Source organism: Eublepharis macularius, chromosome 3 (assembly GCF_028583425.1).
Source record: "Eublepharis macularius isolate TG4126 chromosome 3, MPM_Emac_v1.0, whole genome shotgun sequence".
NCBI lineage: Eukaryota > Metazoa > Chordata > Lepidosauria > Squamata > Eublepharidae > Eublepharis > Eublepharis macularius.
Window position 1 is genome coordinate 90525780 of NC_072792.1, and position 25226 is coordinate 90551005.

Below are 25226 nucleotides of genomic sequence, written 5' to 3' on the forward strand. Positions count from 1 at the left end.
AAGCAGGTGAGGAGATAAGGACAATAGCCAGGTACAGAGACAGCGTGGTTAGTGTCAGCTTAGAACCCGGGAAACTCAGGGCAAACCCTCACTCTGCTATGGAAGTTTTCTTAGTGAACTTGGGCCAGGCACTCTGAGGGCCAAGCTACAAGTGACGAATGACACTTGAACGGCAAGTGGATCAAGTGGAGGGCAAGTGAACAGGGAGAAATACACTTGCCGTTCAAGTGTCATTCGTCACTTGTAGTTTGGCCCTCAGTCTAACCTACTTCATAGGGTTTCTGTGAAATGAAATAGGGGGAAATGGTGTTACTAGTTGTTTTGGATACCCATTGGGGGGAAAAGCAGAATATAAATATCTAAATAAACAAAGATCAATTGCACAAATGTTTAACTTATTGAATAAGATACAAGGTTTTCTGCAAGACAACCAAAACATAGCTTGAAGTGCAAACACAGTTGAGCAACACCCTTTAAGTGATTCTGTACAGCAGATGATGTGAAGAACTCCTGGGCACACCCTAAACTCTTGGTGAAAAAATCATGTTAAAATACCATGATACCACAGAGGGAAGTCATGACAGTGAAACCTTTAGAAGGCTGCAGTACAGAAATTTTGTCCTCAGGAAATATCCAGCTCCTCTCATTTAATAGCAGCTCTGATGTGTCTTAGCTGCCATCCCTTATCCTAATGAATTCAGTGACAGAAAAGGCTCTGTTTTCCAGTTTATACAGTCTACCAAACAAACTCTGATTGTTTCTGCTGTTGCTTTAATTATAACTTCAAGTTTGGTAATATAGTAGATTGGCGTCTTTGGTCAAAAAGGAAATACCTCATTTTTGGGTAAAATATAACATACACATTTGCTCATAGTACAAGATTTTAACTAGAGGTGCTTCCATGTGTATTTTGTGATATTCTCTCAGATTACATTTCATATCTGAGCAGGTTTATTTAAAATAATAGGCTCTTACCAAACAAATGTTTTTCTTGGCAGAAGATTTTTTTGTTCTATGCATAAAACTAGGGCCAGAATTTTTTATTACCGGATGGGTAAACAGAACGAAACCAAGATGTTAATCTCTCTCTCAGAGTTATTTTTCCAGTCAACTGGAACAAAATACTTTAACTATTAGCTTGCCATATATTAGATTAAGGAAGCAAGTGTTTTCTGAGTACTTAATAAGCTGCATACAACCTTATGTTTAAAAACTTCAGAATGTCACAAATTATAAATATATAGTTGCACGCTTATGTGGGAGTAATCCCTATAGAATGGGAACAAAACCCATTGAGCTGAATAGGGTTTTCTTCCGAGTAAACATGCTTAGGGCCCAAGCACTAGGAGTTTAAATCCAGAATCTTTTCTCAAGAGGTGACCTTAAGGACAGAAAAAGACAGAACTTACCTGGTGTTCCTTGCTGCCATTTCATCCCTCATCTTTTTAATATCACTCTTGCACTTTTCAATCTCCACTACTTTCAGTCCTTCCACTGTCAACAAAGTGAAACAACAGGGGGGTTACCATGGAGAAGCCTGGAGGATCTCATTTCAGTCATTGTGCAGAATTTCAAAAGGCCTGGAACAGTGGAGTTACCTAGTGATAGTGAGTCAATGGATCTTTTGGCCAGAAACCTGCTCCTGGACAAGCAGGTGCTGCTGCTGCTGGCACCACAAGTCTTTGTAAACTACCAGGATTTTAGGAGATCATAAAAACAGTTACCATCGCTATTGTGAGCAGGCTGCAACATTCAGTTGATCTGCTGCTTTTCAGCTTTTCCCTCAGAACATGAGTAGTTCAAAGCACTAAAAAGCCCACTGCAAATATTAACATGAAGCACGATATTGTATGGAGACAAACTTCCTACTGTTCTTAAAATCCCTCTAAATGAGACGGGAACATAACAATGTCCTAAATATCCAAGAGGAAGTTGTGAAAATCATAGCTACAGAAATCCCCAAGGGAAAAGTAATTTCAGTTCTCTTTATTTAGACCTGGTCAGCCCATGCAGCTCTACAGAATGTGATATAATGGTCTACATGCGTCAAACTACAGATAAAGGAATCACATTTTGAATTCTCTGTTACATACACAAAACTCTCTGAAAGTAGAAAACTAGCAAAGCGAGTTGGGAGAGATAGAATCTGTATTCCTTAATATTAGCTTTTTACTTGGAGGGAGTTGTTGGTTTTTTTAACATGGAAGGGGACTCAAAAATGGCATCCCTTCACTTGCAGCCTTGAAGCAGCACAGTCTATTCTATCACTTCAGCATTCTGTTGCTTGTGTAGATTGGTTAAAGTGTATTGCGATTCTTTAAATAACAAGTAATCAGAAGTTGAAACCAGCACTGTAAATGCTTCTCTGATTAAGCAACATGTTTGATTTCTTTAGGTTGCAAAGGATTACATTTTGTGAGCACTGAAAGATGAATAAATCCAAATCCACGGGCACCTCCATCCTTTCTCTCTCATATCTGCACAGTCAAGGAACTAATACAGTGCCATTTTTATGTACATATTATTCTTAGTAGGATCATTTCACAGCCTACTTGTTTGCAGTGCTTGCTTCTTGTGCGCATAAACTGATGCTTAGGAAATGCAAGGGATCGTAAACTGTTTAATTGGTATTAATTTGATCTTAATATAATGGCTAATCTCCTCTGCCTCTCACACAGTACAGCTTGCAAGTCAAGCAGAATTGCCCCAGCGGTAGCACTAGCCATTCATATCAGCAGAAAAAACAAGTTTTTGTCATATGTGTAATTGCTGTTGTTAGCTTTGTGTGAGTGATTGAAAGAAAGAAAAGCAGAAGAGTATGGAAAGTTTTGATAGAAGACAGAGCACCGAGTCTGACCTTGATATCTCAATATTCAACTGCCATTAAAACTTTGGGTGCATTTGTGGAGTGGAATTTCCCTCTCCTATTGCAGCTTGTGCTTTATGAAATGCAACCTCTTGGGGAAAGGTGGTAGAGGTGGACCCTCAGGATGGCATGGGGAAACAACATGGGGATCTGCTGTAGGAAGGGCCAGTCAGCAGAAATCCTCACCTTTTGTGCAAGCAGAAATGCAGCTTGCACAAACAGGAAAGAGGAATTAGGATCCAACCCATTCTCACATACCTTCATGTGTGCATTAAGGTGGCCTCCTACTTATCTTTCACTGAAATAAATGGAGACTATGTATCAAGCCATGACAGGTACATCATTCCCTATAGCTATACTTCCTTTCTGTGGATGGATTCTCACATGATGGTCTGAAAATGAAAAGCTCCTGGAAACACTCCCTCATGGAGACAGCATCATGAAGGAGCCCAGGCTATGAGCAGGGCCAGTGCCAGAGTTTCTGGCACCTGAGGTGAGATACCTACTTGTGCCCCCCCCAAACTTTGTCAAAGATCCATTTCAGGAACTACCCTCCATGCTCATCCTTCTCCCCCTCCCCTTGGGTTTGAAGTGAACGACAGCTGACAGCTAAGCATGTGGTGTATCAATATTGAAATAAACTATTGGACGGGAGGGGGAAGGTGGGGTGATATATGGAAACTAAGGGATGTGATAAAGAGGGGGCACAGTGCGGGGCGCTGCTTTGCTGGAGTGAAGGGGAGAGCAGCATTGAGACTGGAGAATAGGAAGGGGGAGGAAGAACAAAAGGGAGAAGGGGGAAGGAAAGTAACAGAATTTAAAACAACAACTTTAAACCCAACAACAGTGATTTGCTCCTACCTGTCGCACAGGGACTGAAAGGGAATTGTGTGTGTCTCACCTCACTTCCTCCTTCCTCTGCAGCGGTGCACACACAACTAGCCACTCTGTCCACCAAAAGCAGCCCCCCCCCAAAGCCTGAGGAAAGGTGAGAAGTAGAATTGATGCCATCGGGGAAGGGGAAAGGGATGTACTAAAAGGAATGACAGGGTTGCCCACTGGAAATAATGGGAGAGGCTTGAAGGTCCATTGGAGAAAATGGGAGCCAGGAATGCCATTTACTTGCTTTTTTCTACAGCTACAGACAAACATGGCTACCCATCTTGATCTATCAACACAGGCTCCAGAGTGGAATGATAGTCCATGGAAAAAGAATCAGTGGTCTGGGACTGGAATGGCAGTGGGTGTGGAATGACATGGGGTGTCATTCCAGTCCCAAAGCCCTGACCCTATTCCCAGGAGCAGTCGTTCCACTCTTTGACCTGTCATTCCAGTCCCTGATCACAGGTTATGTTCCTAGGAGCTGTCATTCCACTCTGGTGCTGTCATTCCAGTCCAAGAACACTTCTGCTACTCCCAGGGGCTATCATTCCATTGTGGTGCCTGTAATTCCACTCCAAGGATGCTTCTGCTACTACCAGGGGCTGTCATTCCACTGTGCAACCTGTCATTCCTTCCCAGAACACAGATTCTGCTCCAAGGAGCTGTCATTGCACTCTGGGAGTTGTCATTCCAGTCCAAGAACGCTTCTTCTACTCCCAGGGGCTATCATTGCATTGCACTCTGGGGGCTGTCCTTCCAGTCCCAGAGCACTGAGCCTATTCCAAGGACTGTCATTCCACTCTGAAACCTGTCCTTCTGGTCCTCGAGCACAAACTCTATAGCTAGGGACCATCATTGCACTCTGGGGGCTGTCATTCCACTCCCAGAGTATTCCACCTGGTCCCAGAGACCTTTATGGAAAATCCATTCCGCAGTTCCTTTGCAACTTTTTTTGTGTTGTGATGCATTTTAATGGAGCCCAGGCAAGTAAATTGGCATGGCATCCCTGGCTTCCATTATCTCCAATGGGCCTTCAAGCCTCTGCTATTATTTCCAATGGGCAATCCTCCTGTCATTCCTTTTAGTACATGGCCGGGGGGTGGGGGGAAGCAAGAAAGAAAGGAGCAAGGGGGAGAAAAGGTGAGACGGGAGCTTGCTGCTCCCCAGCCAACTAGAGTGTCTCTTGCTCCAGTGCAGAAGCTTCACCCAAGGCTTAAATTGAGAGGGAGAGAGAGAGGAGGAGGGGAAAAGGGGCAGAGAGAGAAATGTCCCCACTGATAGGGCTGAACTTGAAGTTCCACTTTGGGCAGTTCACTGCCCTCGTGTCTGATGGGAGGGCTGGAGAGGCAGGCAGGTGCCACCTTCCTCCTCTCCTCAGGTGCTGGCTGAACGGGAAGGCAGGGCTGCCCTTCTACACTCCAGAAGAAATGCCCTGCACCAAGAGTGGAGAATTCCTGCACGGGAGCGCAGGGAATGCTGGTCGTTGGGCCAGCACAGCGCCTCCTTTAGAATTCAGTGCTCGAGGCAGCTGCCTCTACCGCCTCTATGGACATGCTGGCCCTGGGCATGAGATAGAGCCAGCTTGTGAAGCTAGGCAGGTCTAATTTGGAGTCCTATGTAAGCTACTTTAAATTCCATGGGGGAAAATGGTGGGATATATACAATAAGCAAATAAAAATAAAAAGACATTCGAAAACTACTCAGCAATGGATTGCTCCAACTATGAATTTCCACTTTGGCATCCCACGTTCTTTGTGGCTGACATTAGCAAAGAGCCCCTCAAACCAGAGCAATCCATATTGTGAGTAACTTGAAGATGTTGCAGCCTACATACTATGCATCCATTCTCTCCCAGAAGCCTCCCAGGTACATCATACAGATACCTGTACCAGGGAGCCAGAGTTAGTCCACAACTTAGTAAAATGATTTTTTTTACAGTCATTTTACTTGTTAAGGAACATTCACACAGTTTTTAGTCCTCAATAAGAAAACAAAAAAAGTGTTGGTGTTTCACATTTACAACAGAGTTCCATTCAAAATCCTTATCAAAGAGACACAACAACCCTTTATCATTCAAAATAAGCTGAGCAAATTTTACACGTGCATTGAAATTTATTTATTTTATGGCATTCATAGTCTGGCTAAGACTTAAATCTTTGAAGCGTTCTAAAAATTAATAACTTTCTGCCCGTTTATTACCCTGTTCCACACATTCAGACATTTGTGTCTGCACATTAATTCCAACAGTTTTTTCAAATTTTACCATATCATCAATAACAAAAAACACCAAACAGAAGAGCTGCATAATGAAAATTGTGGAACTCAAGTGAGAAGACGCTTTGCACATGGACTGCCTCCACATAGCAACTTGCACACTATAGTATGCTTTTGTGAACGAAGCCTCCCCACCAAAAAAGATATGCTGTTTGGGGAATTTGTACGGTTTGAGAAGAAAGGAACTGGCATAGGCTGTGGAGAGAAGCAAGACAGAGCCATGTGGTTTTTATGAATATAGCGTTGGACTTAGACCAGGAAGACTGGAATCTCTGCTCAGTTATGAAATTCACTGGGTGAACTATAGCCAGTTGAATGCTATCTCACACACTATTTCTCGATCTAACCCATCTCACATGGTGCATGTGAAGATAAAATTGAATGCCTACTTTAAGTTGAAGGAAGGAAGGAAGGAAGATTGCTTTCTCCTTTAGGTAATGAAGCAGCTGTCCCATATGCTGGATCCTGCTTTGGCATCCTAAACTTGTAGCTGCTGCATCTCGATGGTGGGTGAAGTCATACTAACTACTTCCTTTTCCATGTGCTGGCTGCAGTTCCTTGAGTTTCCTGGACTTGGAAGCAGCTGAGGGGGGAAATCCAGCAGTTTCTAAGTAACCAGAAGATACTTTCCATTTTCTTCTATCTGGAAAAGCAGCATAGAGCCTGAAAGCACAGTCCTCAGAAACAAATGGAAGGAAGGAAGTGGAAGAAGTGTACCTCAAGACAGACTTGTCGGGACAGACTGCAGCCTTTGTTAAGGATTCTCAGGCATCAGACCTGTGCTTACTTGCTTGGTAATATTCCCCACTGAACAAGGGGCTCACATTAGTTTACTTCTGAGCAAACATGGATGGGGATCTGACTATATCACTGCAATCTTATGGAGAGTTATTTGATTTCAATGGTCTTAGACTGGAGAAACTCTGCATAGGATTGCACCATAAGATATCTAAGCCTGGTCTGGGGAATATGAGCTCCACAAGAAGACTTGTCTTTCAGGTTTATGTACGGAACATGTTTATGAAAGAGGTGCATTAAAAGAAATAGGTCTGTATGTGGTCTTTTCAAATATTCATTCTAACCAGATAATTAGGAATATAAAACTAGAAGCTTATTTTTCAAAGTATTAACCCCCCCCAATAATATTATATCTCACAAAACATAAAAGGCAGAACAAATACTCATAAAATATATATATCCCCCTCAGGTCTCAGACCTTCTTAATTTACACAAAACAATTCCAAGTTTCAATTAGGGGAAAAAATGACACTCACATTCAACTCTTTTCTCCAACATTGCCAAGTGATTAGCTACTTCTGTTTTCAGTTCATTGATTTTAAATACCCTAGAAGGGAAAAAAGACTTCAAGTAAAAATGCAGCTTGTATTTTTTATAACTGCACAATTAAGTAGTTTTATTAGAAATCTGAGTCCCTCAGGGAAAACTAGTGGGAAAACACACCCAGGTCTTTGTATGCATATTTTAAAACATCTTATAAAAAGAATTCTGTCAGTGAAGATGCCTTTACAACAAGCTGCTGCCCTGGTCCAGCTATCTGATGAAGCTTTAAGGGTAACACTGTGCAAATGTAGTTAACTCAGCCCACAAGCCTTTCCCATTCATTTCAATGCAGAGGAATGCTTTGTGCATGGAGCAGTCTCCTGTGAGGATATGCAAAGTTCTCCATTCAGTGCAGGTCAGGGGCTCTCTTCACGTTGGGTATCGTGTGCTGGGCTGTGGGGTGGAGTCTTGGAGCCGAAACAGATGAGACGAGTTCCCTCAATTCAACCTGGGTTGAATTGCCTCAAGGTTTGATGGGAAATGTAGGCATTTCTCCTTCCCGTCGCTCAGAGGAGGAGGAGGGAGGAGGAGGGCTCCTCTCGCTCGGCCGCCGCCGTTCCCAAGCGCGAGGGACTCGAGGAGCCTGGAAAGTGGCGGAGGGATGCTCTTAGGCTGGGGCGCGGCGGCGGTGGCGCTCTTGCTGCAGCCGCCCCCTGCGCTCCCCCGCCCCAGCCTCTTCCTCTCGTCCTCCTTCCTCTCAGCTTCCTTCTCCAGCGGCGAGAGAGGCAGCGGCTGTTTCGGCTGTTAAAGACTCTAAGAAATATGTCTCTTAATGTAAATGTCTGATATTAATGCAATTGTATAATCTGATATTAATGCAATTGTATAATCTGATATTAATGCAATTGTATTGTTATAAAAGCGCTCATGATTAGTGGCTAAGGACAAATATGAAGCGCTCCAGGCACATAAACCACAGATTCCAGTCTCTCTAGACTATGGGAAGTATGGGTAACAAACAAGAGGAACTTGAAGTCTTAATACAGATAGGGAACTATGACCTAATAGGCATTACTGAAATTTAATGGGTTGAGATACACAATTGGAATATTCAGACTGAGGGGAACAACTTGTTTAAAAGGAATAGTCCAATAAGGAAGGGTGGAGGAGTAGCACTATATGTCAAGGATATATATACATGTAAGGATATAGCAGAATCTGAGCATGGGAGGTCAGATGAGAGCATCTGAGTAAAGATAAAAAGGAGAATGCAATAATAGTGATATTATGGTGGGGGTCTTCTACAGACCACTGGGCAAGGCAGAGGGCTTGGATGATATACTCCTAGACCAGATTACAAAATTTTCAAAGAGATGGAACATAGTCATCATGGGAGATTTCAACTACCCTGATATCTGCTGGAAGTCAAACTCTGCTAAAAACATAAGGTCTAATACATTTCTTGCTGACAACTTCATCTTCCAGAAAGTAGAGATGGAAACAAGGATGTCTGCTATTTTGGACTTGATTCTCACCAACAGGGGAGAATTGGTTGATGAGGTAAAAGTAGTTATCATCCTGGGTAGTAGTGATCATGTAATTTTGGAGTTTTAAGATCTTGGATAAGGGAAAAGTTGAACATAGTCAGATGTATAGATTGGATTTTAAAAAAGCTAATTTTAAAAAGCTCAAAGTCATGCTGGGAAGAATCCCATGGTCAGAAACACTCAGGGAGAAAGGCATTTAAGATCGGCAGGAGTTTCTTAAAAGCAAGACATCGAAGGCATAATCACAAACTATTCCAATGAGGAAAAAAATGGGAGGAACCTAAAGAAGCCAGGGTGGCTCCATAAACAGCTTTCTAAGGATCTGAAAATTAAAAAAGACATTTAAGAAATGGAAGGAGGGCTGTATAAGCAAGGGTGAATATAAACAACTTGCCAGTGCTTGTAGAGAGAGTGTTAGAAAGGCTAAAGTTCAATATGAGCTTAGGCTATTGAGAGATGCTAAACACAACAAAAATGGTTCTTTGGTTATGTTCGGAGCAGGAAAAAGGATAAGGAAGGATAGGCCCACTGCGGGAAGAGGAAAGTGAGATTTTAACAGGTGATAAAGAGAGGGCAGAACTGCTCAATTCCAACTTTGCCTCAGTCTTCCATTGCAAGGGGAACTGTGCTGCTGCTCACCCTGGCAAAAAGGGATCACATGAGGAAGAAATGGAATTGCAGCCTACGATAGATGTTGGGGTGATACATAAACACTTAGCTTTTTTAAATGAAATCAAGTCCTCAGGATCAGATGAATTTTGCACCCTAGGGTACTAAAGGTACTATCATCTCTGAGAATTCTTCGAGTACAGGTGAGGTGCCAGAAGATTGGAGGTGGGCAAATGGTTGTCCCCATCTTCAAGAAGGGGGAAAAAGGAGGAGCCCATTAATTATTGACCTGTTAGCTTGACATCCATACCTGGAAAAGTCCTAGAACAAATCATCAGTCAGTCAGTCCTTGAGCATTTAGAAAAGACAGCTGTGATTACTAAGAGCCAGCATGGGTTCCTCAAGAACAAGTCATGTCAGACTAACCTTATCTCCTTTTTTGAGAGAATTACTGCTTTGGTGGATCAGGGGAATGCTGTGGACATAGTTGATTTCAGTAAGGCTTTTGATAATGTTCCACATGATATTCTGGTTGACAAGCTGGTAACATATGGTTTGGATCCTATTACTGTTAGATGAATTTGTAACTGGTTGACAGATCATCCCCAAAGAGTGCTTGTAAATGGTTCTTCATCTTCCTGGGGAGAAGTGACAAGTGGAGTGCCTCAGGGGTCTGTCCTGGGCCCTGGTTGTTCAACATCTTTATAAATGGCTTGGATGAAGGAATAGAGGGCTTGCTCATTAAATTTGCAGATGATGCTAAATTTGGAGAGGTTGCAAGCACAGCAGAAGACAGAAGCAAGATTCAAAGTGATCTTAACAGGATGGAAAATTGGGCTAAAACTAACAAAATGAATTTCAACAGAGATAAATATAAAGTTCTGCATTTAGGTAGGACAAATCAAAGGCACACTTATAGGATGGGGGACACCTATTTTGGTAGTAGTAAATGTGAAAAGGATCTATGGGTCTTAGTAGATCATACACTGAACATGAGTCAGCAATGTGATGCTGTAGCTAAAAAGAAAAATGTGATTTTAGGCTGTATCAGCAGATGTATACGGTGATGGTATAGCTTTATTCTGCTCTGGTTAGACCTCATTTGGATTACTGTGTACAGTTTGGGGCACCACAGTTTAAGAAGCATGTTGACAAGCTGGAATGTGTCCAAAGGATGGTTACAAAGATGATGAGGGGTCTGGAGACCAAGTCTTATGAGGAAAGGTTGAAGGAGCTGGATATGTTTAGTCTGGAGAGGAGGTGAATGAGAGGTGATATGATAGCCCTCTTCAAACATTTGAAGGGCTGTCACATAGGGGATGGAGCAGAATTGTTTTCTGTTGCTCCAGCAAGTTGGACCAGACACAACAAGTTTAAATTAAAGCAAAAGAGTTTTTGGTTAAAAGTTAGGAAAAACTTCCTGACAGAGCGGTTCCTCGGTGAGCAGGCTTCCTCTGGAGGTGGTGGGCTCTCCTTCCTTGGAGGTATTTAAGAAGAGGCTAGATGTTCATCTAATACTTATGATGATTCTCTGACTTAATATGAATATACACAGATCCAGAGAGGGAGTGCATGAAGGGATGAGCCAGCGCTTGGCTCTCGTGGCCCTTTCTTATATGCCCAGGGTAATATTGAGCACTGCTTTTGAGTCTCAAAGGAATTTTCCTCGACCAGACAGTCTGGGAATCCTGGAGGTTTTTTGCCTTTCTCTGAGCATAGAGAAGGGGTCATTGAGGGAGGTGAGGGGGAGATAGCTGAATTTCCTGTGTTGTGCAGGGGGGTGGACTAGATGACCCTTAGGGATACCTTCCAGCTTTATGTTTCTGTTTCTGTCTCTTTAGATAATACAATTGCAGAGTGGCTCACAATGATGATGAGGTGTTTAGTTTTTATGGCCTAAATTACTAGTTTTCAGATTTTTAGCATCAGAGACCTTTTGAATTGTCTGCCAAGGAGCCATTGCATTTATACAACGGAATCCTTGACTGTTGCAGGGGGTTCTGGGAAGTTTCTAAACTACACAGCATCCCAGCGCAGCCCTTGTGGGCCTAATTATTGCTCCATATGGAATGAGAGTGAACCCTGACACATATCCCACCCCCTCCAGATGTTTCTTTTAGGAGATGGTTGTTAAAACTAGGCAAGCTGTCTTCCCAAGACAAGTGTTTCTACCATTACTGGTCTTCTTACTAAAGGATACCTAAGAATTACCTGATGACACACAGGGGCTACTCTCAGTTTGAAAGCCACTGAGATAGAACAGTTTTATGAGAGTGGAAAAACAGGCACCCTTTCTTCCCCAACACAGATCCTAGTCATACAGGTGAAGAGTTTCTCTCCTCATTTCAGTTAAAAGATGGGAAGAACAAGTGCAGGATGATCCTACAGAAGTTACTCAGAAGTACATCCCTCTGTGTACAGTGGGATTTTTTTTCAAATAAGGGTGCTGTGACAGACATGACTAGTTCCAGCTTCGCCTCTCCTGGGAAACAGCCAATGAGAGCTGGCAGAATGCTGGGGCTAGTGACCTTTGGAAGATCTGTTAAGGGAGTTCATACTGGAGAGAGCTGCTGAGGGGAGGCAGCAGTTAATTGCTGGCTGCTGACACTTGTTAATTTATATTATAACCACCCACTATTATACAAATATGGGGTTATATGTGCATCTCTTAACATCAATATTTCTGTGTGTTTTAAATCATTCACTCCTGCATTAAATATCTTGCAAATAAGTTATTCTGGTTTCTATTTTAACCCTAGCTGTCCAGAAGTTGTTGGCTGAGGGGAAATAAAACACATACATGAACATTAAGCATTCTGGTCATGACCAATGAGCCTAACTCAATGATGGCAATATATAGAGCAAGTAAACACTGCTCTATATCCCCAATACCCCTGGGCAGTAGCTGGGTGAGGGGCAGTGAATATAGGGAGCTGGTTGCCTGTCTTGTGGAGCCTCTGGAAGAGGACAGAGAGGGATCCTGTGTGTGTATTCAGGGCAGGACTCTTGCCCTTAACTCCTTGTAAAACCCTGTACCTGTACAGGGAGCTTTAAGGCAGATGGCAGTGTCTCAGAGGGTCACAGGAGCATAGAATTGCCTTAGGGTCTGATCACATGAGATGTTAAACAAGAGTAAGGTTGGGGAAAAGTCCCATTTAACTTGTGACCAGCATTCACCTTCAAAATAATGTGTGCGGGGAAATGAGCATGTGCTTCGTGATTCCTTCTCTTCCACCTAGCATGCTTTTACAGACAGAAAATGGCCATGGTAGGCGAGATGTTCATCTTACTGCTGAAAACACATCTCCTGGGCAGACACATGGAACTGGCAGTAAGACAAACAGCCTACCCTCCATGACCTTTTCTATCTGCAAAAACATGCTGGTGGAAGAGAGGGAATTACACAGCTTCTCCTGCCTCCTGTGCTCAGAAGTTCATTTTTCCACACACCCTGTTTTGAAGATGAGTGTTCAGTTCCAAGTTAAATGCTAGTCTAACTCAATCTAACTGATGTAATCACCTTTCTCTTACTGAGCAATCTATATAAATTTCTCAGTGATTTAGAAATATCCTGTTTGGTTTTCTGAATGATATTTTCTGAAGTATGCTATTTGGAAGTTGTTTGTTCAAATCTATAGAAGCAGAAAATATCATAAAACTACCTTGTAAACATTTTACCTTGAGAATTGTTCAGCCACTTGTGCCAGCAAATTCTGGATCAATTCCTCTTTTTCTATAAATATGTAAAAAATAAAAAGGAAAAACTATGAGATAATAAGAAGATGGAAGACAGCAGATATCCAATTCCATTCTAACAACAGAACTCTAAAAGAGAACATCTTTAGCAAAACAGATAAGCTTGGACATTTCCAGCAAATCAACACTTGCGAAAAGTTGCCACTGTGGAGATAATCAAAGGTTTGAGAAATCCAACATCTCTTTTGTCCTTGGTGTAACTGCAGGTGTTATGCAAACCTATAGACGGGGCAGATGTTTGTTGAGATCAAATTATGTTCTGAAGCATGAAGATCGATAGTCTTTATAAATGGCATTTGCAGCAGTACAACTGCAGGTGTTCTTTTTAGTCATACAATGATCACCTTGAAAAGAAAAAAATTACTTCAGATACTGTTATATTTGAAATTGGAAAGGTAACACTTTAAACTAAATTAGTTTTTCCCTTCTGTCAGAAATGAAACATTTCCTTTGATCCACCAGTCCTCAAACCTTAATTTTGTTAAAGTTCTAGTTATTTGAATTCATGGTGTATTCCTACATGTACACCTACATTTCTGTAACTCTGTATAAAGAGCATTCTTGTTTTTACAAAATTCAGGCTATGAAATATATTTTACCAGTAGGCAAAAAGGAAGCATTCTGCTACAGTGTCTTGTGAGGATGTTTTGGAAAGTAATAACTATTTTAAACATACAGTGTGGGCAGCCATTTTCTTGTTACTTTCTATAACACCTTCACAACATGCTTTTAAGCACTCTATACTTTGTCATAGAAATACATTTTCAGTTCCCCAGCTGATACACAGGGCTTATTTAAAAAAGAAAAAGGGGAAAGTGAGAAGGAAACGGATGAAAAAATATAAAGAGTTCAAATCTACTTATTTTCCATGCCTAGAGACAATAGATCAAATCCTAGCATAATGAATATATACATACTTCTAGAAAAAAGTGTATTTAGAACTAGTAAAAGTGAGAACAAAACCTGGCAATTAATGAACTCCCTTTCTAGATAACTGGTTTGGTGGAACAGGGAAACACACTGCACAAAATTTACAAAAGGTTTGGTCAGCAGAGTTTTCAAATGGAATTTGGGTTCAAATTAAATCACAGCCAAGAATACATTTGACAGATGTCTCCCAGCATCAGTTAGCCGGGGGTGGGGGGTGGGGGGGAGGGATCCAAAGAATTTCAAGCAGAGTTCACAATCCATGCTCTATAAAATTGAAAGAACAATCTATTTCAAAAGATTGTTGAGAAGATGAATGAGATCATTGTAAAATGCTTTGCAGACTTAGTTCAAGGTAAGTTAAAATGGCCTTTGACCTCATTATAGAGACAGTAATGTTTCATCCAAGAAACGGTAAGAATGAAGTAGCCATTATACAGAGGGCACCTAGCTTATTAAAAGGGATCTTTCAAAATAAAAGTGAATAGCTTGGAACTGGAATGGGAATAAATATTAGGTAGAGCTTGGTAACTTTTGACTGTTTGCAGCCCAGTAGGTAGAGAGTACCCTCAAGTCAGAGTTGACTTATGTGACCCCACATGGGGTTTTCATGGCAAGAGACTAACAGAGGTGGTTTGCCCTGCCCCTCACTTCCCCTCATTTCCCTCTTGAGAGTTCCACCACCTCTTTTCCCAGAAACTCTTGAGAGTTCCACCACCTCTTTTCCCAGAAAAAAATCCCTGCTCCCATCCAATTACTAACCAAGGCCACCCCTGCTTAGCTTCTGAGAGCCAAGCTACAAGTGATGCCTGACACAGGTTGGACACTTGTCAGCTTCCCTCAAGTTTTGATGGGAAATGTAGGCGTCCTGGTTTTACACCTTGGCTCTCCATTACAGCTGCAAGACCAGGATGCCTACATTTCCCATCAAAACTTGAGGGAAGCTGACAAGTGTCCAACCTGTGTAAGGCGTCACTTGTAGCTTGGCTCTGAGATCTGATGAGATCAAGCTCACCTGGGCTATCCAGGTCAGGGTTTGTACTCCAGTACAACACTTCATATGTACTGATTTAGAAAGGATGATAAAGCCAGTATGGTGTAATAGTTAGAGTGCCTCAGGACACCTAGGTCCAAATTCCTACTTAGACAGAAAGCTTGTTGGGTAAATCACTCTCTTTCTAAGCCTTACTTGCCTCCCAGACACTAGGAGGGGGAAGAGAAGCATCCATGCCACCGTGATCTCCATGGAGTAATGGTGGAATAAAAATGTAAGACTGGGTGCAATCATCAAACTGCAGATTTCCATTTTAACTGGAAAGGACTACAGAAATGCCCAAGGACAGAATTAATCTTAAGAATTACCCCAGTGAACTTGAATATGGAGGTATAAGCAATAATCTAATATTCATCAGAGGTATGGTCGAGAATAGAATGTATGCATTCAGTGGTGTGTTAAATGATAAAAACAGGCTGATGAGCAGAACAATATCAAGACACTGAAAGGACCTGCATCCCTATATTTTGCATAGGTTAGATGATGGCTACATCTCTATGTCAATGTTTGACTCCATTTTTTCAAAGAAACTTATTAGACAAAACATTAAGGATTCAAAAGTGAGTGGTTAAAGTTTCTTCTACACCTGCCACTTGTAGCATGATCCAAATTAAAATGGCTTTTATCAGTGCAGAATTACTCTGGAAACGATATTATTGCTCTCTCATCAGCAGTGAGCAGGCTGGGGGTGTGTTGCCTTAATTCCAAAGAGCTTGCCTGTGTGCTCTGGCAATGGGCACTCTTTGGCTCAGTGCTGAAACAAGCTGTCCATTAGCTCCACACTATAGCAGGGGATTATCTGTGCACCCAAAGACGAGGAAGCGCTTTTGAAATATGGGAAATTCTGTAGTTATCTATTTAATTACAGAAATTAAATTCACAGATGCAATAATGGCCATTTTCACACTACTAACCGGCTTCCGTGATGTTGTGAAACATCGCGCAAAAAACACGGAAGATAGCGTCTTCTCACAAGAGTTTTGCGCGACATCGCACAAAACTCTCGCAAGAAGACACTATCTTCCACGTTTTTTGCGCGATGTTTCACAACATCACGGAAGCAGGTTAGTAGTGTGAAAACAGCCGATGACTGACAAATCCAGTCAGCTACAGGGAACAAGGGCATTTAATGCCCATGTCAAACCTTCTTCTAGCCTCTTAGGCTTCTGCAACTCCTGGATGTATCTCTGATTTTCCTTGTGCAGGAAAAAACATATAATAATGGAAAAACTAGCCTTTGCTTTCATCTGGTACAAGGTGTGCAAAAGTCTATTGCATAAAAAGCATAGTAAAAATTCAGACACATGGAGGTGCTCCAAGTGCTCTGGTATATTGCTACATGTCAGGCTTTGGCATGGCTGCACAGAGTGCCAGTGGGCCTGAACTACAGCTCCCAGGCACAGACAGGGACAGCAGAGGTTCCAACTTTGTGGAAGGAGGGGAGGTATACTTCAGTTGCTCCCTCTCTATGATTTGTAGGCCTGCTCAACCTGTCGAACTCCTCCTCCTCCTCTTTGCTCGCATACTCTCCATAACTCTCCACTCCTTCGCCTCTCTCCACCTCTATCACCACTCCTATACAACCCACCCCAAGCTCCTTACTGAGCCTGTCTTTGTAGGGCTTCTCAACTTCCCCCTCCCTTCCTCCCAGGATCTGCCCTATCGCTGATGCCCTCCAGCCAGGTATGCCCTCAGGTATTTCCTCTCTCATCCCAGTCTCTCCCTGCTCTCCTTTCTTGCATGGTGGGGCTAGATGTAACCCAGCTGGTAGCACCTTCAGGTGTTCCTCCTTTCATTCCTCCCTGCCCCCTTATCCTTTCCTGCATGGTGGGGCTGGAAGGGCCTTTCCAGGCGATTTGGCTTGGCTGCCTCTGCTCACGAGGAGCCACCCTGGCTACCTGGGTTATCCTTTACTGCAGGATGGGGTTGGCAGGGCTTTTCCAGGCAATGTGGCTTGGCTGCTGCTGCTCCTGAGAAGCCACCCTGGCCTCCTGGGTTCTGGTCAGTTCCCCAGGGTAAACTTTGCAGCTGGTTCCCCTTAGGACCTGGGTAGGGGCATGTAGCCTGTTTGCCATGGCGTCAGTGTCCCAGGTAGGTGTGCGTGCCTCTTGCCCCTTAAGGCTTGGCTGGGCAGCATGCATCCAGCTGGCTTCTCCAGTTGGCTTATTTCCCCCCTCCCTCTCCACTGGCTGGAGCTGCGTCAACTCCTCTGGGCTCTTTGTGCCTGCTGCTGGGGTGTCGTCGGTTTGTAGGTAAGGGGTCTGTGGCAAGTCCCAGGGTGTTTGGGGTACTCACCCCGGGCACAACAATTACAGCTGTTATGTCCCCACCTGCCCCCGAGCTCTCGGAGAATAATCCAAGCTGAGGCTTTTTGCAAGAGAGAGAGAGACAGAATCCCTGCCATTGCTCTTCCCCAGGCAGAGAATCACATTGAGCGACTGTTCTTTGTCAGACTACACTACCTAGGGAATCTTTCAGGACCTGACACATGAAGAACACATGTCTAGTGTCTTGGTTAATTTCGTCTGGTGTCTTGTATAATTTCGCTCTTGCAAGGGGATGCTCAAGCGATTTACTTTCTGTGTGGTCTTATATTCAAGTGTACTGTGTCTCCCTAGCAATGCATGTGTATCCACAATGGGAGAAAAAGTGTAAGATCTTTCATTTGAGCATTCCTGTGTAATGTGTCTTGCATAGAGAGACTCTTAGAGGATATATAGAAAGCATGCCCTAAGAGCCCTGCGGCACAGAGTGGTAAGCTGCAGTATTGCAGCCCAAGCTCTGCTCACGACCTGAGTCTGATCCTGGCAGAAGCCGTGTCAGGTAGCCCGCTCAAGGTTGACTCAGCCTTCCATCCTTCCAAGGTCGGTAAAATGAGTGCCCAGGTTCCTGGGGGTAAAGTGTAGATGACCAGGGAAGGCAATGGCAAACCACCCCATAAAAAGTCTGTCAAGAAAACGTGACGCAATGTCCCCCCATGGGTCAGTAATGACTCGGTGCTTGCACAGGGGACTACCTTTACCTTAAGTGTGCCTGACAGAGATATTTGTGGTGCATCAGTTTATTCGGGTTCTCGGCTCTAATAAATTTATCTATTCTTTGCCAATATTTTCTGCCTTGATTGACTTGGGTGCTGATCCTTGATTTCAGGGTGTCCCAACACTGGGATACAGGTGAGTCCCCTCATTCTGATACTCTACTTCCATGAGCTTGCAACTATTAGAATCTTTTTATAGCCATTCCTTTGATAACAAACTGGCTCTATATGTTGAAGTAGTGTTTAGTGTCTTGGACTTTAGAAAGCACAATCCAAGGGATGGAAGAAGGGGGCTTGCCAGGTGTCTGTTGTAGCTTAGTTCATTGCTGAGAGAATGAAAATTTGATCTTTTATTTGTTAGAGGTAAATGCCTCAGAATCCCTTCTTCACACAAAGTGTATCAAGGCAAGCACATGTCACTGAATTAATAACCTATGAACTGCCCGTGTTGAATCTTACCAAAGATCCATCTAATCACAGAATCATAGGGTTGGAAGAGCCCTCCAGGGTCATCTAGTCCATCCCCCTGCACAATGCAGGAAATTCACAACTACCTCCCCTCCCCCCCATCCAATGACCCTTACTCCATGCCCAGAAAATGGCAAAACACTGTCAGGATCCCTAGCTGAACTGGCCTGGGAAAAATTGCTCTCTGACTCCAAGGTGGCAATTGGCATTACCGTGGGCATGTAAGAAGGGGCCACAAGAACTAAGCACTATTGTAACCCTTCCTGTCCTCCCTCTCATTATCTTCCTAGGTTCATAGAATCAGCATTGTTGTCAGATGGCCATCTACCAAGCCCTTGAAGAATGCTTGGTAGCTGCAGCTAGTGCAGAATGCTGAGGACAGATGGCTGGACAAGACCAGTTATTGGTAACATGTGACCTCAATACTACAGCAATTACACTGGCTACTAATCTGTTGCTGGGTCCATTTCAACAAGTTGTTTTTGTCCTTTAAAGGCCTATTTGGCTTGGGACTGGGGTATCTGAAGGAATGTCTTCTTCCATATGTTTCTGCTGGAAATTAAGATCACAGGGACTGAGTTGGAGGAACTCCTACTTGGGGAGGGAACAAAAGTGATTTCTAAGATATATAAACTTTTATTGAAATGGTATACAGAGTATGAGACAGTCAAAATCCAAATGGTAAAATGGGCAGTAAATTGTAATAGAGAAATCACAATGGGTGCATGGGAATATCTATGGGAAAATACACTGAAGATGTATGTACTAGTTTAAAAGAGAATGGTTACAAGATGATGTATAGATGGTACTTAACACCGAAAAAGTTAGCAAATGGTAATAATCAAATGTCAAACAAATGTTGGAAATGTAAAAAGCATGACGGTTCTTTGTATCATATGTGGTGGACATGTGAAAAGGCCAAGCTGTTTTGGTCTAAGATTTTTGCGTAAATGTCATCAATTTTGAAAAGTAGTGTGGTAAAGAGCCCTGAATTGTTATTATTAGGATTGAATATAGAGAAAGTGAATGTTATGGATAGGGTATTGCTGTATTATATGATAGTAGCAGCAAGAATATTATATGCACAGTACTGGAAACAAGAAGAATTACCAGAAGTGGAAGATTGGATTCAAAAGCTGTTGTACATGGCAGAAATGGACAAACTGACAAGAAAATTAAGAGAGCAAGATCCAAATGAATTTATTATAGACTGGGAGAAATTTAAAAACTATTTAGAAAAGAAATGGGATGTAAAAGGACAATTATGGTCTCTTGACAATTACTAAGAATTTATAAATGAAGAAGTAAGAACTTTGCCTTTAACAATAGAGACAAATGGAATGTAGAGGTAATAATAAGAAATAAAGGGGTTATAGTGCTGTTGGGAGTCAACACAGAAAAGGGGGGGAGGGGAGGGGGTGGGCACATATATTAATATAATGGGAGATTATGTTGTAAGATGTATAATGAATGTATGTTAACCCATCCAATAAAAATTTATAATATTTTTTTTAAAAAAAGATCACAGGGACTGACTATCCCATCAACTAAAGAAGTGCATTTGGTGAGTACACAAGAGAGGGCCTTTTTGGTGGCAGTCCCATGATTCTGAAACAATGTCCCCAAGGACATTGACACCTAACGTCCTCACTGTTAATCTTTAGGGGGCAGATGAAGACAGTGATGTTTTAATTAACTCAGTTTTCTTACTAGCAGTCTTAAAAAGTGTTCTTGAATTCTGGGTTTTTTAAAGCATATTTTATTGTTATTTTATTTATCTTGTAAGTCGCCTTGAATTGCTGCATGATAACAAATGACTAACAAATGTTTTACATACATACATACATACATACATACATACATACATAAATCATTCCAATAGTGGATAACCAGATATCCTAGGAAACTCATCAGGAGAGCAAAATGAAGATTTTCCTATCACTTGCTTCCCTAGGCATTGGAAATAAGATGAACACTGCCTCTGAATATGAACCACAGTCTATATCATTATTAAGAAAATACCACATTAATATACATTATTTTACATAGTTTCTTGCAAATTAATGGTTCCATTGTTTTCCTAATATGAGAACAAAACTAACACCTCAATTCTCTGTTTTTTTTTTAAAGCAGCAGTTGCTTTCAGCAAATTTGGAGTATAGAAACTAATGGCTGTTTATCAGCCTGAGCTTAATTGTATGATGGATCAATACACTAGGTTCTATTCTGTACACATTTACTTAGGAGTAAGTCCTATTGAACCCAGTGGGATTTACTTCTGATTAAACAAGCATAGGAGTAGGCTGCAAGTTATTGTTTTAACAGAATATTTCCCAATTACTATATGATAAAGTTTAAACTTGTTCCATATGCTGTTAAATATAATTTCTATGTGCAAAAATAAAAGTAAAACTAGTAGTTTTCTGTATTTTTCTCTCTCTAGTATTAATGTATGTAACAGTGCAAAGAAGATACTGAGCAGGTGAACACCATACTTAACTCTTCTTATATTTAAGGAATTATTGCATTCCAATATTTAAAATATATTCCTGATGGATATTGTTGTATTTTAAGCATACATTTTGTCCAAACTACATCTTCTTAAAATATATTTAAAAGTACATTGTAATTTTGTTTTTGTTGTTTAGGCAAAGATTTGACTTAAGATTTGAAACATTTTTACCCTAAAATGGAGCAAACACTCAAAGCACAGAGTTCAAGTAGATCCAATAAGATCCTATTTTATCCTGTTTTTATTAAGCAACCCGAAACTGCAACAAGCGGAACAGTAAATTAAAAGATTAGTTCTAGTCAAGGAAATACCTTTCACTTATCTAAAAAGCAGTTTCAACTTCTGCTGGAAATTCAGAGGCCGAAACTAAACAAACAGCACATTTTTAATTAAAAATAGCATGAAAGATTTGTTGCTGCTTACCGTATAAGCCACAGAACGTTATACAAGGCCAATGCAAACATAAACTCTGAGACCTGTGGATCCCAAATTCATTGCCTCTCAGAACTTTGGCAGAGACTGAAGCAGACAAGAGAGTGGCAAGGCCCTATAAAAATGATGGAAGAAAAAAGGAAGAAAAAACCCACCCCTAACTCTTCTACTTTCCCTCCCTCTCATTGTCAAAATTCACTTGAAGTACTGGCACATTCTAATCCCGAGAGCAGTCAACTGCAGCCTGATGTTTATAGATGTAATAAAAGAATGAAGACGTATGTTTTTATAACCCCAGAGTACAGTAAAGATATATGACTAACAAAGGCAGTTCCTCTTGTCTTAAAGAGACAAAGGTCCCTTTTCCCCAGCATTTGTGTTAACTCTTTGCTTCATTCACAGTCTCGTATTGCCTTTCAAGAAATGGGAATAATTTTTTCTGCTGCTGCTGCTATATTGAAATACCCTTTTGAATCTGCAGAATGCTCAAAGTCCTTAATGGGTTCATCCTTATGATCTACCTGAGAGGAAAAGGGGTTGCCAGCATTTCTTCTTTTACCAACTGTATGAAAAGAAGCAGAAATTGGACAGGTGAAGCTTTCTCCATCTGCAGGCTGGGGAAAACTTTGCTAACATCACTATTAACCACATAGGGCTGTTGCTGGAAAATGGTTGGAAATTTTAATGAAATAGATCACAATTTTTTCCATGTTAAACCAGGGAACCAAGAGTGAAAACCCCAAAGCCATGTGAATTCCTGGTAGAAGTCCACCTCAATCGAAGTCTAACTCCCAAGACCAGGGTCCAAATCCCACATGACCTGAAAATTGTAGCTCAGGGCTGTAAGCCACAAGCTTTTTATTTTATTTATTTCAATATTTTTATCCTGCTTTTCTTCCCAACAGGAACTCAAATTAACCCATGAAATACAAAAAGGACATTTTAAAAAAGCAAACGGGTGATGGTGGTCTAACAATAAGCAATACAGAACACTACATTCTGGTCTAATCCCGGATCTTCAGTTATACTCTTCTAAACTTCAGTGGACTTAGAAGAATGTAACTCTACTTATGATTGCACTGTTAGGCTGTGAGGCATGGCTGAAGAGCCAAGGGCCCAAACCTCTTTGACACCTGCTATTTGGCTCACACCTCTTGCCACTTGTGACATATAAACAAATCAACAGGAGAAACTATGAGCACAAACTTAGAACCAAACTACATGAAACGCCAGATATATGTTCTTCATGTGTCAGGTCCCACAAGGTTCCCTGGGTAGTGTAGTCTTACAAAAAACAGTCACTTGATGCAATTCTCCACTGGGAGTAGAGCGATGGGAGAGATTCTGTCTTTCTCTCATGCAAAAAGCCCCAGCTCAGGTTTTCCTCTAGGAGTTTGGGAGGGGGGGGGGGTAACAGGAGGCAGGAAATCCAGGGTGGCTTTTTGCAAGAGTGGCTGTTCTTTGTAAGACTACACAGGTTTTTCACATTGAGCAGCTGTTCTTTGTAATGTGCTTTTCTGTCGGCCATGTGCTTTTCTATAGGAAAATGTTCAGTTCTTTATGCCTAGACTTGCAAAAGTGGTACAAGATTTCCCTCTCTCATTGTAGATTTGCACATGATTTTGCAAGGACACTATGAAAATCTTGTTTTCTTTACATGGGCTGCATTCTACAGATGAAGAATAGCCAGATGGCTACCTGAACAGGCTCTATCTAGCCCATGCACCTTTCTGCTTGAATGGAGAACAATGGACAGTGAGAGTGAGGTTGCTGTTACCTCACACAGGCTGCTTTTCTAGCATGAGGGGTTGGGCAAATCCACATGCCCTCGGAGCATCCCAGCAGTGTGCTAAGTGTTCGCTAAACACCCAGAATTATAGCGTCTTTCTAGCGCGATTTCTGAATCATGCTAGAAAGATACTATACTTCCGGGTGTTTAGCGAACATTTAGCGCAACGCTGGGATGTGCCAAGGGCATGTGAATTAGCCTGTTGTCTTATGACTAGAGGTGGGCAGAGACTTTGAAAAAACCATGAACTGTCAGCCCGTGGTCTGTCATGTTTCATGGAACATGGACCACGAACTTTTCACGGACCTGCCCCAGTTCATGGATCAGTTCATCAGTCCATGGTCCATCACTTCCAGGGGCCCTTGGACCGCCCTCTTCGCATTCAGAGATGCTCAAAATAAAAAGCTTTCCCGCCTCCCGTCAACCAAAACCCACCTCGATTCCCGCAATGGAAAAAGGAAAGGATGGATGCCTTCCCCACGTTTGGTGAAGGCAATTTTAATTCCCCTTGCAGAGAGGTCCTATTATCTCCCCAAGAACATGATCGAGATCTAAGAACACCCCACCAACTGAGAAGAGGTGGCCTTTGGAATCCACCTCACCGATGGGTTGGCTGTGACAGAACATAAGGGAAACGAATGCCTTCCCCACCTTTGGGGAAGGCAACTCTAAGAGTCTTTTTGGGGGTGGGGGGCCCACCACCCATGGGGGACACAACATTAGTGAAAGCATGTCCACTCCACGAGTTGCCACAATGATCAGGAATCTGTCTACCTGGATTTCAGTAAAGCTTTTGATATGGTTCCCCATGACATTCTAATGGGTAAAGTTGAAGACTGTGGACTGGACTATAGGACAGTTCTGTGGATAGGGAACTGGTTAGAGGACTGCACCCAAAGAGTGGTGGTCAATGGCGTTTCATCAGATTGGAGGGAGGTGTCCAGTGGGGTGCCACAGGGCTCGGTTTTGGGCCCCGTACTTTTCAATATTTTTATCAATGATCTGGATGAAGGGGTAAATGGGCTACTCATTAAATTTGCTGATGATACCAAATTGGGAGGAGTGGTAAATACCCAAGAAGATAGAGTTAAAATTCAACAAGACCGGAATACTCCGGAGAAGTGGGCAGTTGTGAACAGGATGCAATTCAACATAGATAATTGCACAGTATTACATCTGGACCACAAAAATGTGAAGCAGAAATACAGGATGGGGGATACACTTCTGGGTAGTAGTGTATGCGAAAGAGATCTTGGAGTAAAAGTGGATCTTGGAGTAAGAGTGGACTGTAAACTAAATATGAGCAGTTGGTGTGATGCCGTGGCACAAAGGCAAACTCAGTCTTGGGTTGTATCAAAAGGGCCATTGCATCGAAATCGCAGGAGGTCATAGCCCCTCTCTATACTGCCTTGGTCAGGCTGCTCCTGGAGTATTGTGTGCAGTTCTGGAGGCCTCACTTCAAAAAGGATGTGGACAAAATTGAGAGGGTGCAGAAGAGAGCGATGAGAATGATCAGGGGTCTGGAGACTGAGCCCTACGAGGAAAGGCTGAGGGCCTTGGGAATGTTAGTTTGGAGAAAAGGAGAATGAGGGGGGACATGATTGCTCTCTTTAAATATTTGAAAGGCTGTCATTTGGAGGAGGGCAAGGAGCTGTTCCAGTTGGCAGCAGAGGATAGGACTTGAAGCAACGGGCTTAAATTACATGCAGAAAGGTACCGGCTGGATATTAGGAAAAACTATTTCATGGTCAGAGTAGTTCAAAGGTGGAATCAGTTGCCTAGGGAGGTGGTG

General features: G+C 42.3%; 1 protein-coding gene across 8 annotated transcripts in view; it reads right to left on the minus strand.

The window, feature by feature from the left end:
* Positions 1 to 21737, minus strand: part of PDE9A (phosphodiesterase 9A) — a 67020-nt gene extending 45283 nt beyond the window's left edge. For 4 of the 8 annotated variants that reach the window (XM_054973795.1, XM_054973793.1, XM_054973798.1 and 1 more), the window contains exons 1-4: positions 13435 to 13532; positions 13138 to 13192; positions 7297 to 7367; positions 1410 to 1494 (exon numbers count right to left, since the gene is read on the minus strand). In XM_054973795.1, coding sequence (XP_054829770.1) covers positions 1410 to 1494; positions 7297 to 7318 — 107 coding nt within the window. In that variant the 5' untranslated portion in view covers positions 7319 to 7367; positions 13138 to 13192; positions 13435 to 13532. Of the gene's footprint in view, positions 1 to 1409; positions 1495 to 6411; positions 6464 to 7296; positions 7368 to 13137; positions 13193 to 13434; positions 13533 to 20566; positions 20584 to 21636 lie in introns of those variants that run through there. The other 4 variants (XM_054973800.1, XM_054973794.1, XM_054973796.1 and 1 more) reach the window with 4 other exon arrangements.
* Between the last annotated feature and the right edge of the window lie 3489 nt (positions 21738 to 25226).